General features: G+C 43.6%; 1 protein-coding gene across 3 annotated transcripts in view; it reads right to left on the bottom strand.

Moving 5' to 3' along the window:
* Positions 1-21,893, bottom strand: part of PRR11 (proline rich 11) — a 298,857-nt gene that overhangs the window by 47,713 nt on the left and 229,251 nt on the right. For all 3 annotated transcript variants that reach the window (XM_086954972.1, XM_086954971.1, XM_086954973.1), the window contains exon 7: positions 10,927-11,036. In XM_086954972.1, coding sequence (XP_086811098.1) covers positions 10,927-11,036 — 110 coding nt within the window. The remainder of the gene's footprint in view (positions 1-10,926; positions 11,037-21,893) is intronic.

Genomic DNA, 21,893 nt, shown 5'->3' on the forward strand with positions numbered 1-21,893 from the left:
AACTAGTTACTGAAGGAAGGTCTCCTCAAGCAGTAGTAAGCCGCCCCTAAACAACAGCCAACCTGTTGACATAATTGGGTTTTTACATCAACGTGCTAAAGTCACACCCAGCTCCTTAGCAATGGCTCCTCTTCATTGGAGCCATTCTGAACAGGGTGCGTTTGAGCCTTTCCCCTGCCTCAACAAGTCCAGGATATTCCGGTTGTTATGTTGATGTTTCAACTCTTGACCTGGGTCTCAGTGAGAATGGCTGAGGCTTCTGGGCCTACAGAAGCCTTCTTGTGGACCATGCCACAGGCCACATGCAGGTTCTACGGTGGGATCTGAAGTCCAAGTTTTTTAGTCAACCCTGGCATCAAGTGACAGAAGGGCCTAAGTTACCTTCTTTTGATATTCCTTCTGTGCTTTCCTCATTCTAATCCAGACTTGACTCCACCCAGAGTACCCATGACCCAGTCTCCTACACAGAGGCCTCCATTGTAGTCATTTTGGTTTCCAGCTGGTCCTGGTGTGCTTCCACCACCAGAAAGCCCCTCTACTTTGTCCAGCCTTTTCTATAATGGAATCTAAGGCCACCATTAGCCCTCCTTAGTCCAGGATTGGCCAAGAGGGGCTGTGAGCCTGTGACGTGACGTGAGGGGAGCAGAGCAGAGCCCAGAGGTGGCGCGGACCGGAACCGGCAGCAAGGTAAGGTAAGTATGTGTGTGTGTTTTTCTTTTATTTTAAAGTGTTTTGTGCGAGCGTGCGTGCGTGTATGCATGAATGTTTGGTGGAGAGTGTTGTCGTGAATGGATATGTTTGTGTGTATTCGTGTGTGAAATTGAATACATTTCTTATTCTTTGAGTTTTGTCTGTTGTGTATGTGTGAGTGTGTGTGATTATGCGTCCCACTGCCAGCACCCACGGAAGAGGGCGCAAGGTCGGGTAAACTGTGTAAAAAAAAAAACAAGCCTGCAGCTTCACACCTCGCACACTAAGGTGTCCGTAGGTTGAGAGGGGAGGCGGGAGGTGGGAGAGAGGGGGATTAGTTTAAAAAACGAAACTAAACTGTCTCTCTTCTGCTGTGATTTCCCTTGGCCAATGCATGCCGATTTTGGCCAGATTTGGACGGTTGATTTATGACTAAGTGTATTTCAATGTTGGGGGTGGGGTATCTTTGGATGAAAAGTCGTACCCCTTACAGTAGATCGGTTGAGTTGTGACTTGGGGAGGGTGTTTGGAATCGCTGGAACTAGTGTCCCACCAAGTTTGAAGTACTGGAAATACCTAAAATAGCATTTTTCGAGAAGGTCCGGTTTGCAATGTTATCATATGGAGGTGTTGGGGTGTTTCGGAAAGTTAATAGTTTGGATTTTTGCCCATAAACATGTAGTTTTGGGTGATGGAGCTAATAGGTGGGGTTGTGTAGTATATTTGTGAGACATTTTGGTGTGATTGGGAACTTGAAGTGTTAAAAATGGAAATGTTAGTGGAGGTGGGGGGTCCCCCATGTTCTCCGATGGAAGGAGATGGGTTGTGTTTAGGGTTGCTTAGCTCGTATTTTTGCCTATAAAACATGTAGTGTCAGCTATTGTGATTGATAGCTGGGGCGATTGTGTGTGTGTGAGAAATTTGACAGTAATTGGTGTTGGGGAAGGGGTCGATATTGCAATGTCGAGGAGGGTGTGGGTTTCCCTTTTTATCCAAAGGAACCGTTTTGGGGTGTGTTCGGGGTGTACTAGTTTGTGCTTTTGCCTATTAACAGGTAGTTTTGGTTGATGCAGCTGACAGTGCGGTTTGATTGCAATTAGTAACGATACCAACATGTTCAGTTGTGTTAGTCACAAGGTGGAGTTTTTCTGATTACTTTAACCGCATCGCTGCTGCGGTTATTTTTGCGCTGTGCGGCTGTTTTCAATTAACCGCGTTACATGACGAGCTCAGCTCGTCATCCGCACACGTCACCCGTGGCTGATGACGAACTGAGCTCGTCATCAGCATCGAAGGGGTTAAGAGACACCCATCTGTAGAAGATGGAGCATTTCAGGCAGGCCTTTGTCACTGAACACTTGAAATGTTATGGGGGCTGTAAAACCACGGAAGGCATGATGCATGTTCTAACGGCGTCATTGTGCAGGTCAGACGCAGCACTTTGTTTAGCCACTCATTGGTGTTAACATTGTCGAGGTGAAAGTGGACATTTGCAAATTAGTTGAGAGGGGTTTCTGTGACCTCAAATTTGCTTGAAAATGCTCCAATTGTCCACTCTTTTTTCAAAATTTTCCCCCGGTAGGTTGTTTGGGGTCGCTCGCCACAGTGCAGTACGAAAATTATTTTACGCCCTACCACTTTCAAATGTCACCAGCCGCCACTGTATATGCAGGGTTGTTGCTCCCAGAGACAACAAGTTTCAGACTGTGCTGTGCATGCTGGAAACAGATGTTGTGCAGATCCAAAACAAGACGTCTGCCTATGATGCCTCTGCATCAAACAGGACTCCAAGTCCTGTGGTGCACAAATATTAACAATAAAATCAAGTTACCTGATCCGATGTCCTCCGCTCCGGACCTCTTCAAAGGAACTGGATGCTGCAGTGCGGACCCCAATCTTAGTGCTGCTCTCATGCTGTGAATGCAGTATCCTGATTGAATGGAGCGACCTCAATCGGCGCAATGGAGGCCTGCACTTACTCTAACCCAGTTGTCGCTGGGTTAGAGCTTTCAAATTGTGCATGTCTGGCTGGCCGTTGCAAGACACCCTGCCAAAGGGACATGCACACTTTGAAAAGTGTCCAAACAGCTCAGCCTCCTCCCTGGTTCTGTCATTCAGCAGCTGCCCCAGCCCCGTGCTGACGCTCGGATGAAACAAAAATGGTAATAAATTACCCCCGAAGATGAAAAATAAAATGGTAATTCAAGTAAGGCGACGCTCCTCTGCTCCAAAGGAGAAGCCGCCCCTGCCTAAAGTCATCAGGATGCAGGATGCCAAGGTCTACATTGAAGAGTACAATAAGTAGTGTCAGTCCCAATTAAGATCATGAGGCTGGACCCTTGTCAAGTAAGATGAAAGTGAAGTCAAGAGACAAGTCCAGGCAATCTTTCTCTAGGGAGAGGTTGCAAAGTCTGCATTTGAAAAAACAGACTCCGGCCTTGCCTTCCTCACACCAAACACTGATCCTAGAGCTGATGCACCCTGAAGTACCCCTGAGCCATCATCAAATTTGCATGAAGATTCTCTGTTCAAAGAGGCCATGTTTTAAATTTTAAATTTCAAATCAGCTGTCGCTGGCATGCGTTTTGGCCTCACAGACCTATCGGGCAGCTAGTTATAGTTCTGTCAGCAGGTCCTCATCCGGCACTGACTAACCCGGGATGAAGTTAGCCCTTTCCATCCCTGGCTCCGAGGCTGTGTGCATCTACTCCTGTGTAACAGGCCCTGCTAGTTACTCTCAGACGTTTTGGAACTGAAGAGACTAAGGCTAATCTGGTGGAGATTTTGCAACCTAGCCCTTCTACGGAGTCTCTGTTGCCATTTAATGAGGCTTTGGTCAATCCATTAACCACAACTTGGTCAAATCATTTCTGCTCCTTTGCAAGCAGCCACAGCCAGCCCCTGGAGAGCCTAAGCGCTTAATTCAGCACCCTATTATGGAGAGTATTGTAGAGCAAGCATCCGCTTGTAAGGTTAACCCTATCTCTTTTTCTTTCACTCCAGCGGACAGAAAAATAAAAAGAATTGATGCAATGGGCACGAAAGTAGATTCTCTGAGCATTTCACCACCATTTTCCTTGAATGTCTTCTACCTTTTGTGATGCTATGACCACAACCTCTCAGACATGTGGTGTACGGTTTTGCCAGCATTGTCTGATGACATACATAATGCTTTAGCATAAAAGGTCCAAGCTAGACAAGATGCAGCCAAAAAGATTATTCGTTCGGACCTGGGTACCACTGGCTTGATGGCTCATGACATGGGCTGTAGTGTCATTATTTGAAGACGATTATAGGCCCTGGACATACAGCGCAGATGCGGCGCTTCTGACTGGGACTCGCCGGAGGATTGCGGTCTGACCTGATCCCTGCGCTGATGTGGCACAAGGTGATAAGTCCCTTAGTGGGGGTAGCTATACCCGTGGAGACAGGGGGAGCGCTTTCCCGATGGCCGTGACCGCCATTTTGTGGGAGCGCCTTCGCTGCATCGCGGTGTGAAAGGGCTGATCGGCTGACGTGACTGCGCTCCTACTGCGACTACCCATGCTCAGGCTGCGGTCCAGATGGTGCCAATTATGCTGCACAGAACTCCGGTGTGAGGGGACCATCCTTGTGGCAATACATGCTGGTACAGGTGGACCGGAGATTTGATTTCCCATTGAGCGCGCCCGCCATTTCCTTGATGAAGCACTCGGGCTGTACTTTATTGCACGCCTGCGTTGACTGTGGTTTGTGGGGCATACCCACTCCTAAGTTATGGCACGGGTGCGAGCTGATTCTGCTGAGGTGCAGAGGCGTCGCCATACACGGCAGTTGTGCAGACTGGGACCCGAAGAGGCGACATAGGGTGAGAGCCCCTGATTAACCTGCGAGCCCAGGTATCCCTTCTTCCGCCTGGCGCTATATGTCTTAAACTCGTATAAGTCTCGGCTGCAGTGTGGCAGCAACTGGATAGACTGCAGTTGCTGTGTCATTATTGCCTTGCCCTTGGTGGATTTGGAGGTGCACTGCGGGGTGGTGGCGATTTGTGGGACCCTGGGCCCAGGACTTAAGCTGCTGGATTACGCTGGCTGTGTGCCGCCGTCAGGAACGGACACACGCACGGAAGGTGGGTGACCGGGTACAGTCCCTGGGCTGCTGCCAAGATGAGCAAGCAAGATCCGAAGCAACCCAAACGGAATTTTGAAAATAAGCGCTCCATGAAACAAACGAACCCTGAATCAGATGCCCAGGGTACTGGCCATAACGTGTTGCCGGCGGACGATCAGGGAGACTTCATTACCCTGGTGTTGGAGATACGCTCTAATTTACGCAGCATAGACACCAAATTGGATACTCTGACTGCGCAATTGTATTCTGTAAAGACACGGGTAGCTACCCACGAGACCCGCTTGGATGACCTTGAAAATCAACACACTGAGTTCCACGAGTTTCAAGTGGAAACCAAAGAACAGCTGCTACATATGGATAAGCTGTTGGAAATTATTAGGGACAAGAATGACGATTTGGAGGCGAGGTCTAGAAGGAATAACCTCCGCATTATGGGCATTACGGAGACGACCGTCATTTAAAAAATGGAGGCCTTTGTTCTAACTTTTTAAATGCCTAGACCCATACTGGCTAAGTTGCTGAATTATCAGGATAGAGATCTGATTCTACGACTGGCGAGGGAAAAGGGGCAAATCTCCCATAAAGGTAAGACCATTTCATTTTATCCTGACTTTACCCCGGCGGTGCAGGCGGCCCAACAAGAGTTCCTTCCCGGCAAGCGTATTCTCATGCAGGCGCAGATCCCTTACTCCCTATTCTATCCAGCCAAGCTGAAGGTCTCACACAACGGAACTGCTCACTATTTCAGGGATGCGAAATCCGCTTTGAAGTTTGTCAAGCATGTAGGTGGGAAAGAGGCGAAAACCATGGATGCTGCTGGTGGGACCCCAGTGGGCCATCTTAGTGACAATGACTAACTCTGATCCCTTGCCTTCGAACGTTATGTTGGTGGGCTATAATGTAACGGGTTGATGGTTCTATTGAGCATCTATCCATGTTCCTTTTCTCCGTCCTGTTCCCTCGCTTTGCTGCGGTGTACCTGGGGTCCACGTGTCTCGAGAACAATTCTATTACTCCTTCAGGTTATATTTGCCGCCTGCTCTTCTGCAGTACTTCCGGCCACCCTGTGCAGACGGGGTAGTTTGCCGGTGTCGCCTCGCCCTCATGGGAGATTTACCTTCATTGCTTTATATGTTGGTACATGTTAGATTTTGGATGGGTATGCTACAACCTGATTGGGGGGGTTGGAGTCGGTGGTAGGTAGGGGTTGTTTCATTGTTTTTAGCCAACATTCTGGTACGTTGAGGATTGAAACATGGGACTGTTATTGGGTGTCTACGCATCATCTGGACTAGCAATGTGTATGTGAACAATTTATGCCAGACCACACACCGATACACTGAAGTTTCTCACATGGAATAGAAGGGGGGTTAAACGATAATAGGGAGGCTAGATTGGTACATGCCTACCTAACCAGACGTAACATTGATATATGTCTTTTGCAGGAAACTCATTTCAATGTCACACCTTCCCAAAGACTGCGCCACAACAGGTGGGTCACAGTGTGCTCTTCTATCTATATTAATTATGCTCGTGGGGTAGGGGTTCTGATAAACAGAGGGGTGGACTGGCGGGAGGACAATACCTTCGTGGATCCTGAGGGAAGGTTTATATTATTACATGGCAGATTGGGGGATGTGGCAGTGGTCTTAATAGCAGTGTATGGCCCTAGTGTGGATTCACCAGAGTTTGTTCGTGATATTTGGTCCAGAACTACTGTTTGCAGTACGGTACTGTGGGGTGGTGATTTCAATGCTATATTGGATGACAACCTAGACAGACGGGGCACGTCTCACCCTACATCCACAAGTAAGCGCCGCCTTACAAGTTATTATGTCATGTTGCTACCTGGACTTCGGAGGTCCTCCACTTGGCACGCTCTCTGTCGGACCACGCCCCATGTATGTTTAGAGTAAAACTCCCAAAATGCGCCCCGCGCTTTTATCTGGCGTTTGCCCCCACATGCGCTCCTAGATGAGGCATTCAAAGAAGAAATCCGCTCTGATATAACTGACTACTTCACTCTTAATACTGGCTGGGTGGATACCGAAGCCTCACTATGGGAGTCCTTTAAAGCTGTTATTAGAGGGCAGTGTATTACTAGACAGGCAGGAGTATTGAAGGCTATTCGGGGTACCATTGCTTCCCTGGAAGCTCAGATAAAAGATCTTGAAAAATTGTTTTATTCCACTAATGAGCCGGGCTCTGCTGCACTTATGAAAGCTAAATTATTGGAATTTGCTGAAGAATCCCAGCGCAAGGTCAAATTCCTGGGTAAATATGCCGAAGCGCGGAGGTATGGTGAAGGAGACAGACCAGGCCGCAGATTGGCTGGCTTGATCCGCCCATCTAGATCCACCATGTTTATACACAAACTTAATACCGCTAGCGGAGACATTATCAGGGGTCAATCGGAGGTCTTAGATGCATTCTCAACATTTTATTCTAATCTTTATTGTACCACCCAACAGACGAGCCCGGAGGGTAAGCAAGAATTTTTGGATTCCATTGCGATAGTTTGGTTCAATAATGTTCATAGGCAATATTACGGGGGAGGATGTAGCTCAGGTCACAAGGAGCTTACCACTTGACAAGGCCTCATGGCCTGACTACATCATTCTTTAAAACATATGTGGAGGAATTGGCATTTAGACTATTGGCGGTTTATGAGGAAGCACTTGAGGTGGGGGTCCAACCTCAGTCCATGAGGGAAGCTATAATAATCACCCTGTTAAAACCCGGAAAGGAAGAAACAGAGATTGATTCCTACAGGCCACTATCCCTGATTAACGTGGATGTCAAAATCCTCGCCAAGCTGCTTGCTAATGGGCTGCAACCCTTCCTCCCTATGATTGCACTCCCAGACCAGGGATAACCACGGTTTATCCCTGGGAGGACGACCTTCCATAATTTGCGGACACTTTTCTCCTTACTGCATTACCTCCATCCAGAGGTACATGCTGCCGCCATACCAGAGGTACATGCTGCCGCCATATTCTTAGACGTCACAAAGGCGTTTGATACGCTTGAATGGCTCTATTTATTTACCATATTAACACGTATGAGTCTGAGCCCGCTCTTCATAAATACTATCCGACTATTATATACATTGCCGATGGCTCGGATTAGGGTGAACGGATTGCTTTCTACTCCATTTTCCATAACGCGCGGCACTAGACTAGCCATAGCAATGGCAAAGAGCCCCTGCTCTTTGCCATTGCTATGGAATCCCTGGCTGTCCGGATCACACAACACCACACTGCCCGGGGCATTGGCTTTATTATCCGGAGCCTACTGATTTCGCTATATGCAGACGATGTGACCTTGTATATCGTTAACCCTGAGGAGAACTTGGATCCAATCCTTAGAGAATTCATTCGCTTTGGCGGTCTTGCTGGCATTTCCATCAATTGGGCTAAATCAGTGGTGTTTCCATTGACTGATGGAACACCCTGAATAACATCAAGTTCCCTTTGAGATGGGAAGCAGAGGAAGTCAAATATTTGGGGGGGTGGCTAAGCCGAGACACGCAGGAGATTTGGAACTTAAAATTTTGGTAAGGCGATTAACTGGCTAGAGGAGAAGGTTGAACTCTGGTCCAGACTGCCTCTATCCGTGGCTGGTAAAATACTTTGGCAAAAATGGTTATATTACCAAAGTTCCTTTTTTTATTTGTCAATGTGCCAATCCCCCTTACGCAAAGTTTTTTTACCACCCTTAGATCGCAGCTGATCTCCTTGGTTTGGGTCGGTGGACAGGCCAGAGTTTCCTGGGATCTCCGGACTCTCCCGCTGGGCCAGGGGGGCCTGGGAGCTCCTGACATGCACTTATATGCTCTATGTACTCAAGCCCAATTTCTGCATTTTTGGGTCCACCCGACGCCGTACCAGCCACATGTGGCAGTTGAGATTGATGTGGTGGCCCCGGTCCCGATCAAGGTGGCACTATATCAGACGTCACAGCGTCCCCGAGAAGATGTGGCCAGGGCGGCACTCTGCGATGGGCATGGGACGAACAGCGGAAGAATATCCCATTACTTTATGCCCCTTCCATTCCGCTGGCGCAGAATCCCATGCTTCCTTGTATCCAGGATGGGATCAGCAAAACTCTAGCCCACGATATGCACCTACACACTTTCGCAGACTTGTATCCTCGGGATGAGTTTAGGCCTACCCCGGTGGTGACTGCAGATAAGGTTACACCCTTTGCGGAGCTGTTTTTATATCACAAGTTGCGTACAGCATGCCGTGCCCTATGGGACGGATTTCCTGCGGCCCCTCCACCGTTGCCTGCTTTAGAAAATATTTTGAAATCCTCTTCCCTGTATGGTCTTCGGGCATTCATCACCCACAATAAAACTGGAGTCTTCAGTGGGCCTAGCATTGGACAAGCCGTATATCCAACTAAGTTGCTTAGGAACTTCAAGTGGTGGATGGCAGATACCAATCTGCCGTGCGACAGACTGTTTTCTTGCTTTTTCCTGAGATCATGGAAGTGATGGAGCATCATCTATTGGCTTGAGAGGTCAGTTGGATGATGTGGAGATCAGACGCTTTTGATCTCTGATGGAACAGCTCCATCACATAATCTGAAGCTGAATGCTATCCAACTGGATAAAAGCCTTTTTGTCCTCCAAGAAGGCCAGGTTGCTCCAGGTGCTAAAGCACATCATATCTGCCTGGCGGTGTTACAACGAGGAGGGTGGGGAATAAGGTCATACGCTCCCTGTCGGAAGTGTTGAGGCACTGACTGGCACTTTGCAGGATTTGCCCAATGTTAAATCATTTGGCAAGATCACTGAAAATAAATTCAAATCAAAGTTGCAGCCGTCATCTTGTTGATCACAGACAGTGGCTGCACCAATAGGTGGTTCAGGGTAGTTTTGCCAAAAGAGGCTCACTCTTAATAGACCTTTTTCCCAACTCCCAAAATGTACAGTGCCTGGCATTCTGAGCTCCAGTTTCCCTCTCATGATTATCTAGAGGACGCATTCAGTTTTTGCTGGCACTTCAGCCTACTGTGTACAGCGGTCAGCATTTTACTTAGGAATTAATACACTGCTCCTCAAGTCCTCAAAGCGGGTATTTTGTCCTGCTCAGTCTTGAAGGACCCCTCGTGTAAGGCCATTCCTCAGCCCTATCTCCTTGGAGGGGACATTGTTTCAGTAATGGTTCACAAAAGTTGAGGAGTCTAGGATTAGGAGTATCCTTCAGAAGAATATGTTAATTTCCTTCAGTAACGCACCCTTAGGTGGAAATTCTATCTAACTACAGATTCCTCATCACCTGCCTTTCTCCCCCTTCTGTGGAGTGGACTTTCGTGAGTAATAAGGTACTAAGCTACTTTTCACACACTGCAAATTCAATTTTTTGCGGCCACACTCAGTGGCTGAGGGCTTGGAATTTGTTTTGACTGACAGTAGCATGTAGTGGTGATTCTTTTAAAAGACTTTGCTTCACCTCTGGAGGTGGAATGCTATCTGACCGTGCTTTCTGCTGGAGCACATGAGCAATGGCAAGAGTTTACGGATCCAGTCTGGCACCTAAGGAGATTCAAAAGGTGAGCAATCTGCACTTAGAGCTCACCCAGAAAGACCATTACCAAAGGTAACTTATTTGTCTGTGCCATAAACCACACTTGTTAGTTGCAAACCTGCTTTTCAATGGCAGACTCCTAAAAATTGCTGTTTGTAAACCAGTTTATAGGAATGAAAAAGTAGAACACACCTTTGTGTCAACTTCAAGGGCCAACGTTTTACAAACAAATTTCTCTGTTCCTCTTTGTAGCTGATCTCGTCCAAAATTCCCCCCTACCTTTCACAAGTAGAGGGTTCTAGTTGGTGCTTATTTTATTTTGCAGACTGACTTCTTGTTGGAAGACCAAATGACTATCCCATTGGAGCCAATATTGCCTTTCTAGTTGCTCATTTGCAGAAGGCACAGACAGCTGAAACTTGCAGGACAACAGACCGCGATTAAGCGTATGACACTACATTTCTTGTGTCTCAAAGATTTGTATTTCATCAATCACTGAATGATGCACACACTTTTATTTGTTCTCCATGCAGAGGGCTCACCAACACAGTCTTCTAATGAAATCATAATATTTATTGACAATATTACTTACATTAAAATATGTGTGATGCGCTTTGGAGGTAATGTGGAGTTTTTTCTTAGGTTCACGCTTTGCAAATCGGACACACTCACTAGTGGATTTCGCCGCTTTTTGGGGGATCTCTGCAATAAAAAAAATAAATGCATTTAAGATAGATATTCTTTTGCTCAAAATCATGAGCTTTGATGCAATATTGAATGTTATTTACATACATGCTACTACAATTCTCCATCATTTCTTATGTACAGTCAAATGTTTTGAACAATCCGTGTTTTCGGAGTGGAGACCCTCTAGCTAATTCTATATGTATTCTAACATTCTACTGTGCTTGTAGCAGTAAAAATATAAAAGGAGTCACCCTTTGTAAAGAAAAAGGGAATGGGTTTGTGAACAACAAAAATACAAGAGTTCCCTTTTTCCTGTTGTAAGTGACAGAACAAACTACCCTCGTAGTCTTTCTGTCAGGTCGTATTTTACGATAGCCTATGAGTATAATCGAGTTAGGGTCCCACACCACAAAGTAACAAATTTACAAATAGAATCTTCAATATAGATAATTTCCTTTCCCTACTTCAATATTCGTAAATGTAAATAGTTTCACAACTGCATCAATAATAAACAAAGGATAATCAGGTAAAGAGAGGTTTTACAATTCATATAAAAGGTTTATTATCACAAAAAACTGTTTTTTTACATTCAATAGTATTCCATAAAAACAATTAATCACATATACTTTATTAAAAACATTATGTTACATTTCTTTTTGTTAAAAAAAAATTATTTTAAAAAAAAGCACAAAAAACTGTCGACGCGGCGTTTCAGTGAATAGGCTGATCACCTTCTTCAGGACAATGCTTTTTAAAGTTAAAAACAATTTTTTTATTAATAAATTTCTTGTTTCAGTTAAACTATATTGGCCTTAACTTGTGGTACCAGAACTTTGCTGGGGCACCAATTGTTCAATTGTACTCAAGCTTGTTGGGCTTGAAATCTTTTAAGGGCTGGTTGTGGTCCAGGGTTTAATTTACTTTCAGCTGTGTACTGATGTGGACCCTCTTATCTTGGTCTGATTTTATTTTTTCAGGAGATTTTGTGAGTTTTCTGAGAAACAGCTTCCACAACCGTCCTGTCTCGTGGCTGTCTCCTGAAAATATAAAATCAGGCCAACCAAAGATGCAGACCAACCACAGATAAGAGGGTCCACATCAGTACACAGCTCAAAGTAAATTAAACCCTGGACTACAACCAGCCCTTAAAAGATTTCAAGCCCAACAAGCTTGGGTACAATTGAACGATTGGTGCCCCAGCAAAGATCCGGTACCACAACTTAAGGCCAATATAGTGGAACTGAAACAAGAAATTTATTAATAAAAAAATTGTTTTTAACTTTAAAAATCATTGTCCTGAAGAAGGTGATCTATATTGAAGATTCAATTTGTAAATTTGTTACTTTGTGGTGTGGGACCCTAACTCATAGGCTATCGTAAAATACGACCTGACAGAAAGACTACGAGGGTAGTTTGTTCTGTCACTTACAACTGGAAAAAGGGAACTCTTGTATTTTTGTTGTTCTAACATTCTACTTCACTTTTAAGCCTAACCAGGTAGATATTAATTTCTTCTGCCATTTTAGTGATGAGAGGCAGTAGCGGCGGGTTATCTTTGAAAGTGAGGGAACATACTTACCTTACATTTCATCAAGGAAGTAAGACCGGCGGGGTTATTTCCCCAAGAAAGTTTTTGAAAAACTGCAGTCATATAGTATATCTTAGGCACAATTTGCACGCATATTTGCTCAAAATCCTCAGGCGTGCCTGAAGCTCCCCGGTATTTAACCCAAAAGTTTTTAAAGTGTGCAGTGGATGGGGGCTTGTATGTCAGAAACTACCTACAATGTGCCGAGGCCAGTGACCAGTATTTACTCATGAGTGCCCCTCATATGCTATTGGTGCCCCCTCATGACAAAAAAAATGTTTGACTTGTATGTCAAAAATAATCTCTAGTATTACATGTCAAGGTTGCCTTCTCTCCCTTCTACCCCATACCCCATAGCTGTCCTCCTTAATGCCTAGAAAAATTACCAGTATGTAATCATCAGCATTTTGCCATGGGTAACGCTTACTTCAAGAATTATTTCCAATTGGCCAGCTTCAGCAGTTTCCCAACGGCACGCCATGTGCTAAGATTTACCTGAAAAAATGCCAGAACTAGCATTCTGCTATGGGTGCAACTTATGCCAAGAATTAGACTCAGTATGCCTGAAAATATCATTTTGCCACTTGTGCCCCTAATCCTACAAATTACCTCTAAGGTGCCATTGTAGCATTTTGTAACAGGTGCCCCTTTTGCCAAGGATTACGTCCAGTATTTGAGTGCTAGCATTTTACCACAGGTGTTCCATATGCCAAGATGTACCTCTAGCAAGCCAGTATTTTGCAATGGGTGTTCATTATGCAAAAAATGACCTCCAATATGCCAATGCCATGGGTGTCCCATTTGCCAAGTATTACTTCTGGTGTGCCAGTATCATCATTGTGCCATGTGTAACCTTGTGTCAAGCATTACCTATAATATGTCACTGCCAGCATTTTGTAGTGGGTTCCCCATCTGACAAGAATTCGCTTGTGTGCCTGTGCCAGGGCCAGTTGTAGAATCTCAAGAGTAACACATTCACAAACACATGCTCACTCACTCATGCAGATGTACATTTTCACTCACTCTCATACTTCTTCACACTCATTCATTCGCATTCCCTCTCAGTGACTCAATTGTGCTCACTCAGTCTCATTCTCACTGATTCACACTTATCACTCACAGTTAAACTCACACTCGCTGTCCCCAACTTCCCCCACACACACACTCTCACTATCATCCAAGTACACATTTGACAGATTTTTTTCCCCACTTACCTTCAACTGATGTTGCTGACCCTCAGGGCAGATACAGAGTGCTCTCGTACCTCGAGCACTGAAGCAGGAAAAGTGAAATATGAAACTTCTGCAGAGGTGCACAGGTTCCAGCTTTCAACGTCATGAGTTTCGCCACACCCTAACTCACCATAGGGTGGGTCAGTGGACTTCAGACCCACCCTGCAACGAGCTGGGAAAAATTGAGGTAACAGGACGATTGATAGTTAGCCGGGGGAATTGTAAGGCTTAAGCCTAAGGCACCTGTGGCTACCTTTATTGGTGACACTGCAGTGTGCCATTAATAGGGTTGCACCGAGGCGTTACACACACACACCTGAGGTCAGGGGTCACCAGACCTAGAAAATCTGTATCCTAGCTGGCACCGACGCCTCTCTGCACCTACACTAGCCAGCAGACAAATGCATTGCCTTAGGTCCGCTGCTGTTCGACCGGAGGATCAGAATTCTATTTATTAGACCAATTTTGAATAACAGGCTATCACTCACTATTGGTATAATAAAAAAAGTGCCAGGAAACAAGAAAGGCCCAATGAACATAAGGGCAAGCCGCTACCACCTGGAGGAATTCATGAAAAAAGTGAAAGATGAAGACAGGAAAAAAAAAGTTTACATCTCCTCCTCGTGGATTTAAACATTGTTTTGTGATCTACGATACTGTCCACTAAGTAAAAACACCTATTGATTCTAGGATCAATGGAATAACTAACATACATGTTCTAAGTTCTATAAACATATTACTGCATTCTACTACATAAATGCATATTTCACTTCGCAGTTTTCTTTACCTTCCCAAATTCATCTTATTTACGAGTATTGCGGATTATTTTTTTATCTACCTTCTTTTTAATTTTTTCTTCCTTCAACAGCGAAATACTGCCAGGCATGTTATGTAGGATGGAATCAGTGATATAAATTGAAGGACAAAGGCACTAACACGTTCACTTGTGTAGTGATGAAATATGGCGTGGCAGCACTCAAGCAATGTACAAAATACACAATTTCCGATTGTGTCCATATGTCACTAAATAATCCTCATCATAACTGTTTATTTCGGATTACAAAGCCATAAAACATACAATAAAATACAACAAATACTTGATAAGCGACAATTACAAAATGCTCAGTTCGAACATTTTAAAATGGTCAGAACAGATTATACAGCCTCCATATTGTTAAAAATTAACGATGAGCAGCTATCCTTGTTAAAAGTACATTTAAAAAATGTCCGCTCTGTGCAGATCTGGCAGAGCAGCAACACATTTCCCATTTCCCCCTCGTTTAAATGTTACTAAAAATATAAAATGTTGCATCCCTCGCAGAGGAATTTATTAAAATGACCTCTATTCTTGGTAATTGCTTGCAAACACTGGAAGCAAAGAATCAATTCGGAGATCTAAGAAAAATACACATCTTATTGAGATCATCTGGATAACTATATAAATCCTACGTGTTTCTACTGGAGTACCAAATAGTTTCTAAGATCTATGACCATGATAACAAAAGGGATTCTCCAAGCAACAACATCAACAACGTTTTTCCAGCTCCAAAATCCATACAACTTAAATAAAAAAGAGCTCATCATATAAAATATCACATTTACAATTCCCAAATACTTCCCATCGAATAAGCAGTAATTCTTAATTTTGTAGAAGAAAACGAAAAATTTTTACAAGAACTTGATAGAATTCCTGTCAATTTTAACTTTTGGTACAGCTTTGTATGTTGCTAATATACCATTTTTGCTGAAGGCCCTATATCTCCTATGGGTTTATTTACTCCCTCTTCACTTAAGGGCCACTGATTTTTTTGAGGGCTGATAACCTAAGGCACTAAATACCAGGGTCATAGATGAAGGCTGGCTCCTTATCCTCACTGACAGAATTTCCTATTGCTCCAGGTGCATGCTCAAGGACTAAATCAAGAACTAACTTTCAGTAAAGAGGCCACCAAACATTTATTAGAGATCAGCTATGCTGCTTGCAAAGCATTTAGCCATGCTAACCACTATCACTGCCCTCGTGTCAAATTTTAGGATACAAAGTACTATTTTGCATCTTCTCATCTTTATGAGATGGCATTTTGGAATTATTAATCTTTTTGCGGGGGGCCTTGTAGGCTGGGCAAAAAATTAGAAGTGAGAAATTGACTCAGATGACTGGGAGCATGCATGGCATGTATTGTTGGAGCGATTCCCATCGCTCTACCTTAAGGTAAACCTAAGGACTGGGAGTGTGCCATACCAACATTTCAGTCTGGCTTGGAAGCCTTGTATAGCTTTGAAGGAGGATTCCCTAAATAACCAATAATTCGTATTTAAACAGCACACCATTGCATTGTGCAATTCTGGGGGAAGGGGGGGTGGGGGGGGGGGAGACTCAGCCTTTCATCCTTCTGAGGTCAATAAAATGAGTACTATTGAGTTGGGTACAATAAACATCTGTTATTTAGTGCCAAGGTGCCCACGGGTGAACGTGCGCTTTACAAATACACGTCATGTTATGTTAATTGGTGTAAATTCCAAAGAAGATGAGTGGAGTTGAGTCCAAATGATTATTAGACATGTTTATTCAGATCCAGATACACACATAAATCGCCCGGGTGATGACCAGACCAAAAGCGGGTCAGTCAGCACCCATAAGAGGCCAGGCCACCCCTCTAACTTCCAGTGTTCAATAATAGATAAGCGCAAAGCCAATTCTGTGAGCCGCCCATTTTGAGAGTCTCTGCCATTGATGGTTTCTATCAGCAGGATGTTGAAGTAATCATCAAAGAAACTGAATTAACTAAGCCTCCGTTATCCTTATTCCTAGTACATGACCATACTTCCTCATCTTCAGGTGTTAATTGTCCTGGGGCTACAGTGCAAGTGTCTATAGGCCTAGATAAACTGACCGTTCAACCTGTACTATCTACTTCGGTTGGGTCGGAGGGTGAGAACAGACCAATTATTTTGGCTTCTCCTACAAACGATTCAGCTGCATAGCGAAAAAGGAAGGGTACTAGAGCTCAGAAACGCATTTCCTGGAGCAAAGACAATTGTCTGCTAACACAAGGGGATATTGGGTCTTGGTTTATTCCGCCTAATAATTTTGACCATTCGTATACTAGGTTGGAAGTATTGTTGATGAAGGTTATGACCTCTTTATTATTGAGAATATTGTTAATTGAGCAAAAGGTTGATAGTTTGGTATGTCACAAATCCAGTACTTTACCTCCAGTAGTGCCTTACAGGGCTCCTCTGGCACAAAGATGTATTTGCAGTCAGGGCCGGTCCTAGGCATGGGCGGTATGGGCAGCTGCCCAGGGCCTCGCGCTCAGGGGGCCCCCTGCCGGCCCCGCAGAGTAGGGAAAAGCGCACTTGCGCAGGCAGTAAGGCACTTAGAGGGGCCTCACATCTTTCCTTTCGCCCGGGGCCTCAGAAGGCCTCAGAAGGCGGTCACATACCGGTTCCGTTCCAGGGAGCATCGACCGCTTGTTTTGAGTGCTGGCCAACCCTACTAATACTAATGTATGCACAGTTGATAATTGTAGTACTCGTCAGCTTCCCACATCTGCTTGCCCGTGTGTTTTAATTTAGCTAATGTTCCGAAGTTAAATCCAGGCCAAAGTAAAGATCAATGAGCAATTTATTCATAAAAGTATTAATTGGCTCTCTATCCACAAGGAATCCCTTGTGGATAGAGAGCAAGGGATTGCGGACATTTTTTAAATGTACTTTTAACAAGGATAGCTGCTCATCGTTAATTTTTAACAATATAGAGGCTGTATAATCTGTTCTGACCATTTTAAAATGTTCGAACTGAGCATTTTGTAATTGTCGCTTATCAAGTATTTGTTGTATTTTATTGTATGTTTTATGACTTTGTAATCCGAAATAAACAGTTATGATGAGGATTATTTAGTGACATATGGACACAATCGGAAATTGTGTATTTTGTACATTGCTTGAGTGCTGCCACGCCATATTTCATCACTACACAAGTGAACGTGTTAGTGCCTTTGTCCTTCAATTTATATCACTGATTCCATCCTACATAACATGCCTGGCAGTATTTCGCTGTTGAAGGAAGAAAAAATTAAAAAGAAGGTAGATATGGTCTTTATGCAAATTACCTTGGTTACCAGGGTCTCATAGATTGGTCAATCTATTAAAACTCTGAAAGGGGGTTGTATTGTTATCTATTTTAAGAATCCAATTCATGTGTGCAATATTTTCCCAGTCAACATGCTCACTACGTATTTAAACAAAAGCTGAATTTTGACCTTACCTTTGTGTTATTTTTTTTTTATAGACCTAAGTTTCGGGGATCTCAAAACTCTTCTGTCAAGAACCTATGATTTGTGAGTCCAAATATCCCTTAAGCAACAGTAGGGCAAACATTAACAGAATTAGAACTCATAGCAGGTTCACTCCCCTGGAAAGCCTAGTGGGGGACGACCGACGGCTAGCATTAACAGCTTGCAGCTGGTCCTCCTTTGGTGCCTATCTTCTGGCAGTCTATCCTCTGTCCAGATATGGCATATGGTTTCCATGTTTCTCTTATTTACATTAATTTATTATGGTGGAATGTTTTGGGCCTCCAGTCTAAAATATTCTCAAAGGAATGGATGGCCTTAATTAATAAATTCAACATTATATTATTACAAGCAACCTGGGTAACCACTAGCATATTAATAGACGGATTTATTTGTTATTCAAACCAAGCCACTTCATCAGCTTCGGCATGGGCTGATGGTGGGCTAACAACCTGGTTCGAGACGATTTTAAATATGCACATAAGTGAAGTTGACTTACATTGCCTATGTGTCAAGTGTTTATTTTTGACACAAAGAACATTTATGCCATATTGATAAGCCTATAGTACATTTGAGCAGTTTACGATTAGTATGGCATTTACCTAACCCGACCCAGTTCTTAGCAAAAATTGCAGACAGTCATTTGATTTTTTTTAATCGTGTGTCTGACCGAGGGAGATATACTATTGATGCATTTATTTCCTTATGTAATGGTATAAAATTTGATTTAATGAAACCATTTCTAGTGACCATGAACACTCATCCCGATGGTTTGACCAGGAATGTTCCATGACTAATCATAATCTATGAAAGGCTCTAGGCAATATTCCCAGTGACACGGCTGAATTTATGAATTGTCATGTAGTATAGTAATCTATATTAAGGAAGCGAAAAGGGAGCACCTACCAGCACTGGGATCAACTTAGGCAGTTCATAAGTGAAACCCAAAAATATTCTGGAAGTTAGTGAACCAGCTTATCTTGTGTTGTCGTCAAGCCTGCATTGTAGCTCCAATAGTGTTAATTTTATATATAAAGATATTTATGTTACATCTATTAGACTGCAGCACTAACACTCCAAAGATGGGACACTGAGACCATTGGTTGACACCTTCATGAAATGTATATTGACTAATATCAAGTACCGAAATAATGCCAGGTGGAACATGGAGTTCTTTTATGCACAGTTTTAATGTACACAGAGTTTGGTTAAGGTACCAACATATTCCTATCTGGACTGATATTTAATAACAGTTTAACTTGGAAAGATAATATTGTGTTACGTTGTCAAAAATCAGAAAAATTCCAGGGAGGTTGTTTTTACGCTGTGGCCCATGAATCGACCTGCGGCTCGTCCTGCTACCTCTCATGTGCTTTGTGAGACCACCCGGCGACTTGCAATTGCTCTCATAGCGTCCCATGTAATACCACGGAATGCTCCTGGTACTCATCTGAAGCCTGGGAAGTCCTGTAGGAGACCTCGGATCCCATTTTTAGTTTTGCTGGGAGATTGGTCTGGACGCATTCTTCTCCTTGGAGGCCATGTTCTTGTCCTTTGTAGTTCTTCAACCCAGAATTCGTAAGGAAAGGTTTTTGTTACACCTATCCATCTTGGAGGCGCTACAATGTTTCTATGTTTTTTTTTCCGCATCCAGTATGGCTGCTGACTACTTCCTCTTTCATCACTTCCTGTCTTTGGGTATATAACAGTCAGAACTGTCTCTCTTTGCGTTGCAACACTCTTCGCTCCTGGTGGTATGTCTTTGCTCCCTTGCCGATTCTTTGCTGATTCTTTGTTCCAGTTTGTGTCCCTGTTTGTTGGTGATCCTGATTCCTGTGTTCTGTCCTGCTCTTCTTATTCTAAACATCTCGTCTGCAGTTCTCCTGTTCAAACCTTGGATTTATTTATTTGAAGAGTTTTATATAGCACGAACAAGACACACTAGGGTATCAGAGCGCTGTACATCGAAACAGACGTTAAGCAAGTACAAAAGAAAATTATTCACCAAATAATAGGTTACACATGCAACAACTGCTTAGTGCAATAGGCCAATGTTGTACACAAGGAGTAAGAGTTACTTTGTGAGGCTATTGGTTTATTGTGGCATTTGGCTATGCAGGAGTAATCCTTAGCCTTTTTTTTTAATGAGGCTGTCCTCTTCTGCTCCAGTCCTCTTCACCTTCTTGGAGTCCCCAGTTGCCGCCAGTGTTTTTTCCTCTTGGGGACTCATTTTGGAAGTCACGGTCTGCTACGGCGTTCCATTGTCAGCATCACTGTGACTACCAGAAAGGGTTGCCCCTACCTCAGGCAGGCAAAAACCATCAGGGTCCAGAACCATGAACCTTCCCTTTGCACCAAGATCACGAAAATAAGTCGGTTCACTAAAACACCTGACCGGTTGTATACTGCCTCTCGTCTAAATTGAAAGGTAAACGGATCGTCCCCATGCTGGGTCGACCCAGGCTGTATTGCGATTTGGACGAATCCATGTGCTCTGTTAAACCACATGATTCTAATGGACTGCCTAATGTGATAGAGCGATAACCATCTCCTGGTTTGAATATATAAAAGCTAATTTTACATTACTTGGTTGTCAGCAGTTATTTGTTGACTCAGGATCTGTAGTTAACTGACATAAAACCAGAGTGAATACTTAATTTTAGTCTATTTAGCTTTAGGTAGATAATCCCCTGAGCTTTCAAAACCAACTGCGAGGTTAATTGGCTCTACTGAAAAGTCCTAATGTCATGGAACCATACATAATGTAGGTAAATGCCCTGGGCTAACGTGCATTGCTGTTTGGATTTAAAACTGATTCTATAAAAAGTGTATTACGTTTAAACAGGGCTATTCTGAGCTAGTAAATGTGTCCCTATTACAATGTATCCCAGCAGACTCTTTTACATCTTTTGTTTGTTTTTTAATAATGATATAATATTTATACTTTGTCTCAAAGTTGTATAGCTGTGTGTTATAAACAAATGTTCACTGATGAATGTAGCGGTTATAGTATTGGTCTATTTTTAAAGTCCACTGTTTGATACCGTAACTCTTTGATTGATTCATTTTAGGATGTGATTTTATTATTTGTCCTTACTTTTTATATGCGTCTTTGACATGGAAAATACAGTTTTGGGGGATTTGGACAATGAAGCCATAGCTTCAAAGCCATCTATGTGGGTGGTGCAAATCCACATGGCAGCTCTTGTGACATTTGACATTTATGCCACTAGTACCACATACTGCGCTTCTGTTCAAACGCATTACATATTGGGCAGACATCCCAACTATGGTTAGACAATTACCCTCCATAGTTAGGGATTTGAGAACATATTCTTGGGGTGGAGGTAGGAAGTAAGCAGTATCTTAATGCCCACTCAAAATATGCCAGCAATTGAAGTGCACAAAAATAAATAAGACATCAGAGCGACCATGTGAAAAAGGCAAGTCCTTACAAGCGTTCTATTCTAGTCAGAGTTTGTCATCTTGTCTATCTTTAATACATTTAGTATAACGCATCTGTGAAGATATGAGCAATAAGGTTTGCTTAGGTGGCCAAAGAATTCCAAACGGCATCATGGAGAATGCTGGGAAAGAGCTGGGGAATAGAAAGCCAGTTACTGGACTGGGAAAGATGTAACTGCTGGTGTTGCTGGAATTGTAACTGAAATAGAGAAGATCGTAAGGAAATGTGGAGTTGGATCTATTTTTAAATTGCTGACGAGGGTGGGAGCAGATAGCGCAGTATACCAAC

This window comes from Lissotriton vulgaris, chromosome 2_1, assembly GCF_964263255.1.
Source record: "Lissotriton vulgaris chromosome 2_1, aLisVul1.2, whole genome shotgun sequence".
NCBI lineage: Eukaryota > Metazoa > Chordata > Amphibia > Caudata > Salamandridae > Lissotriton > Lissotriton vulgaris.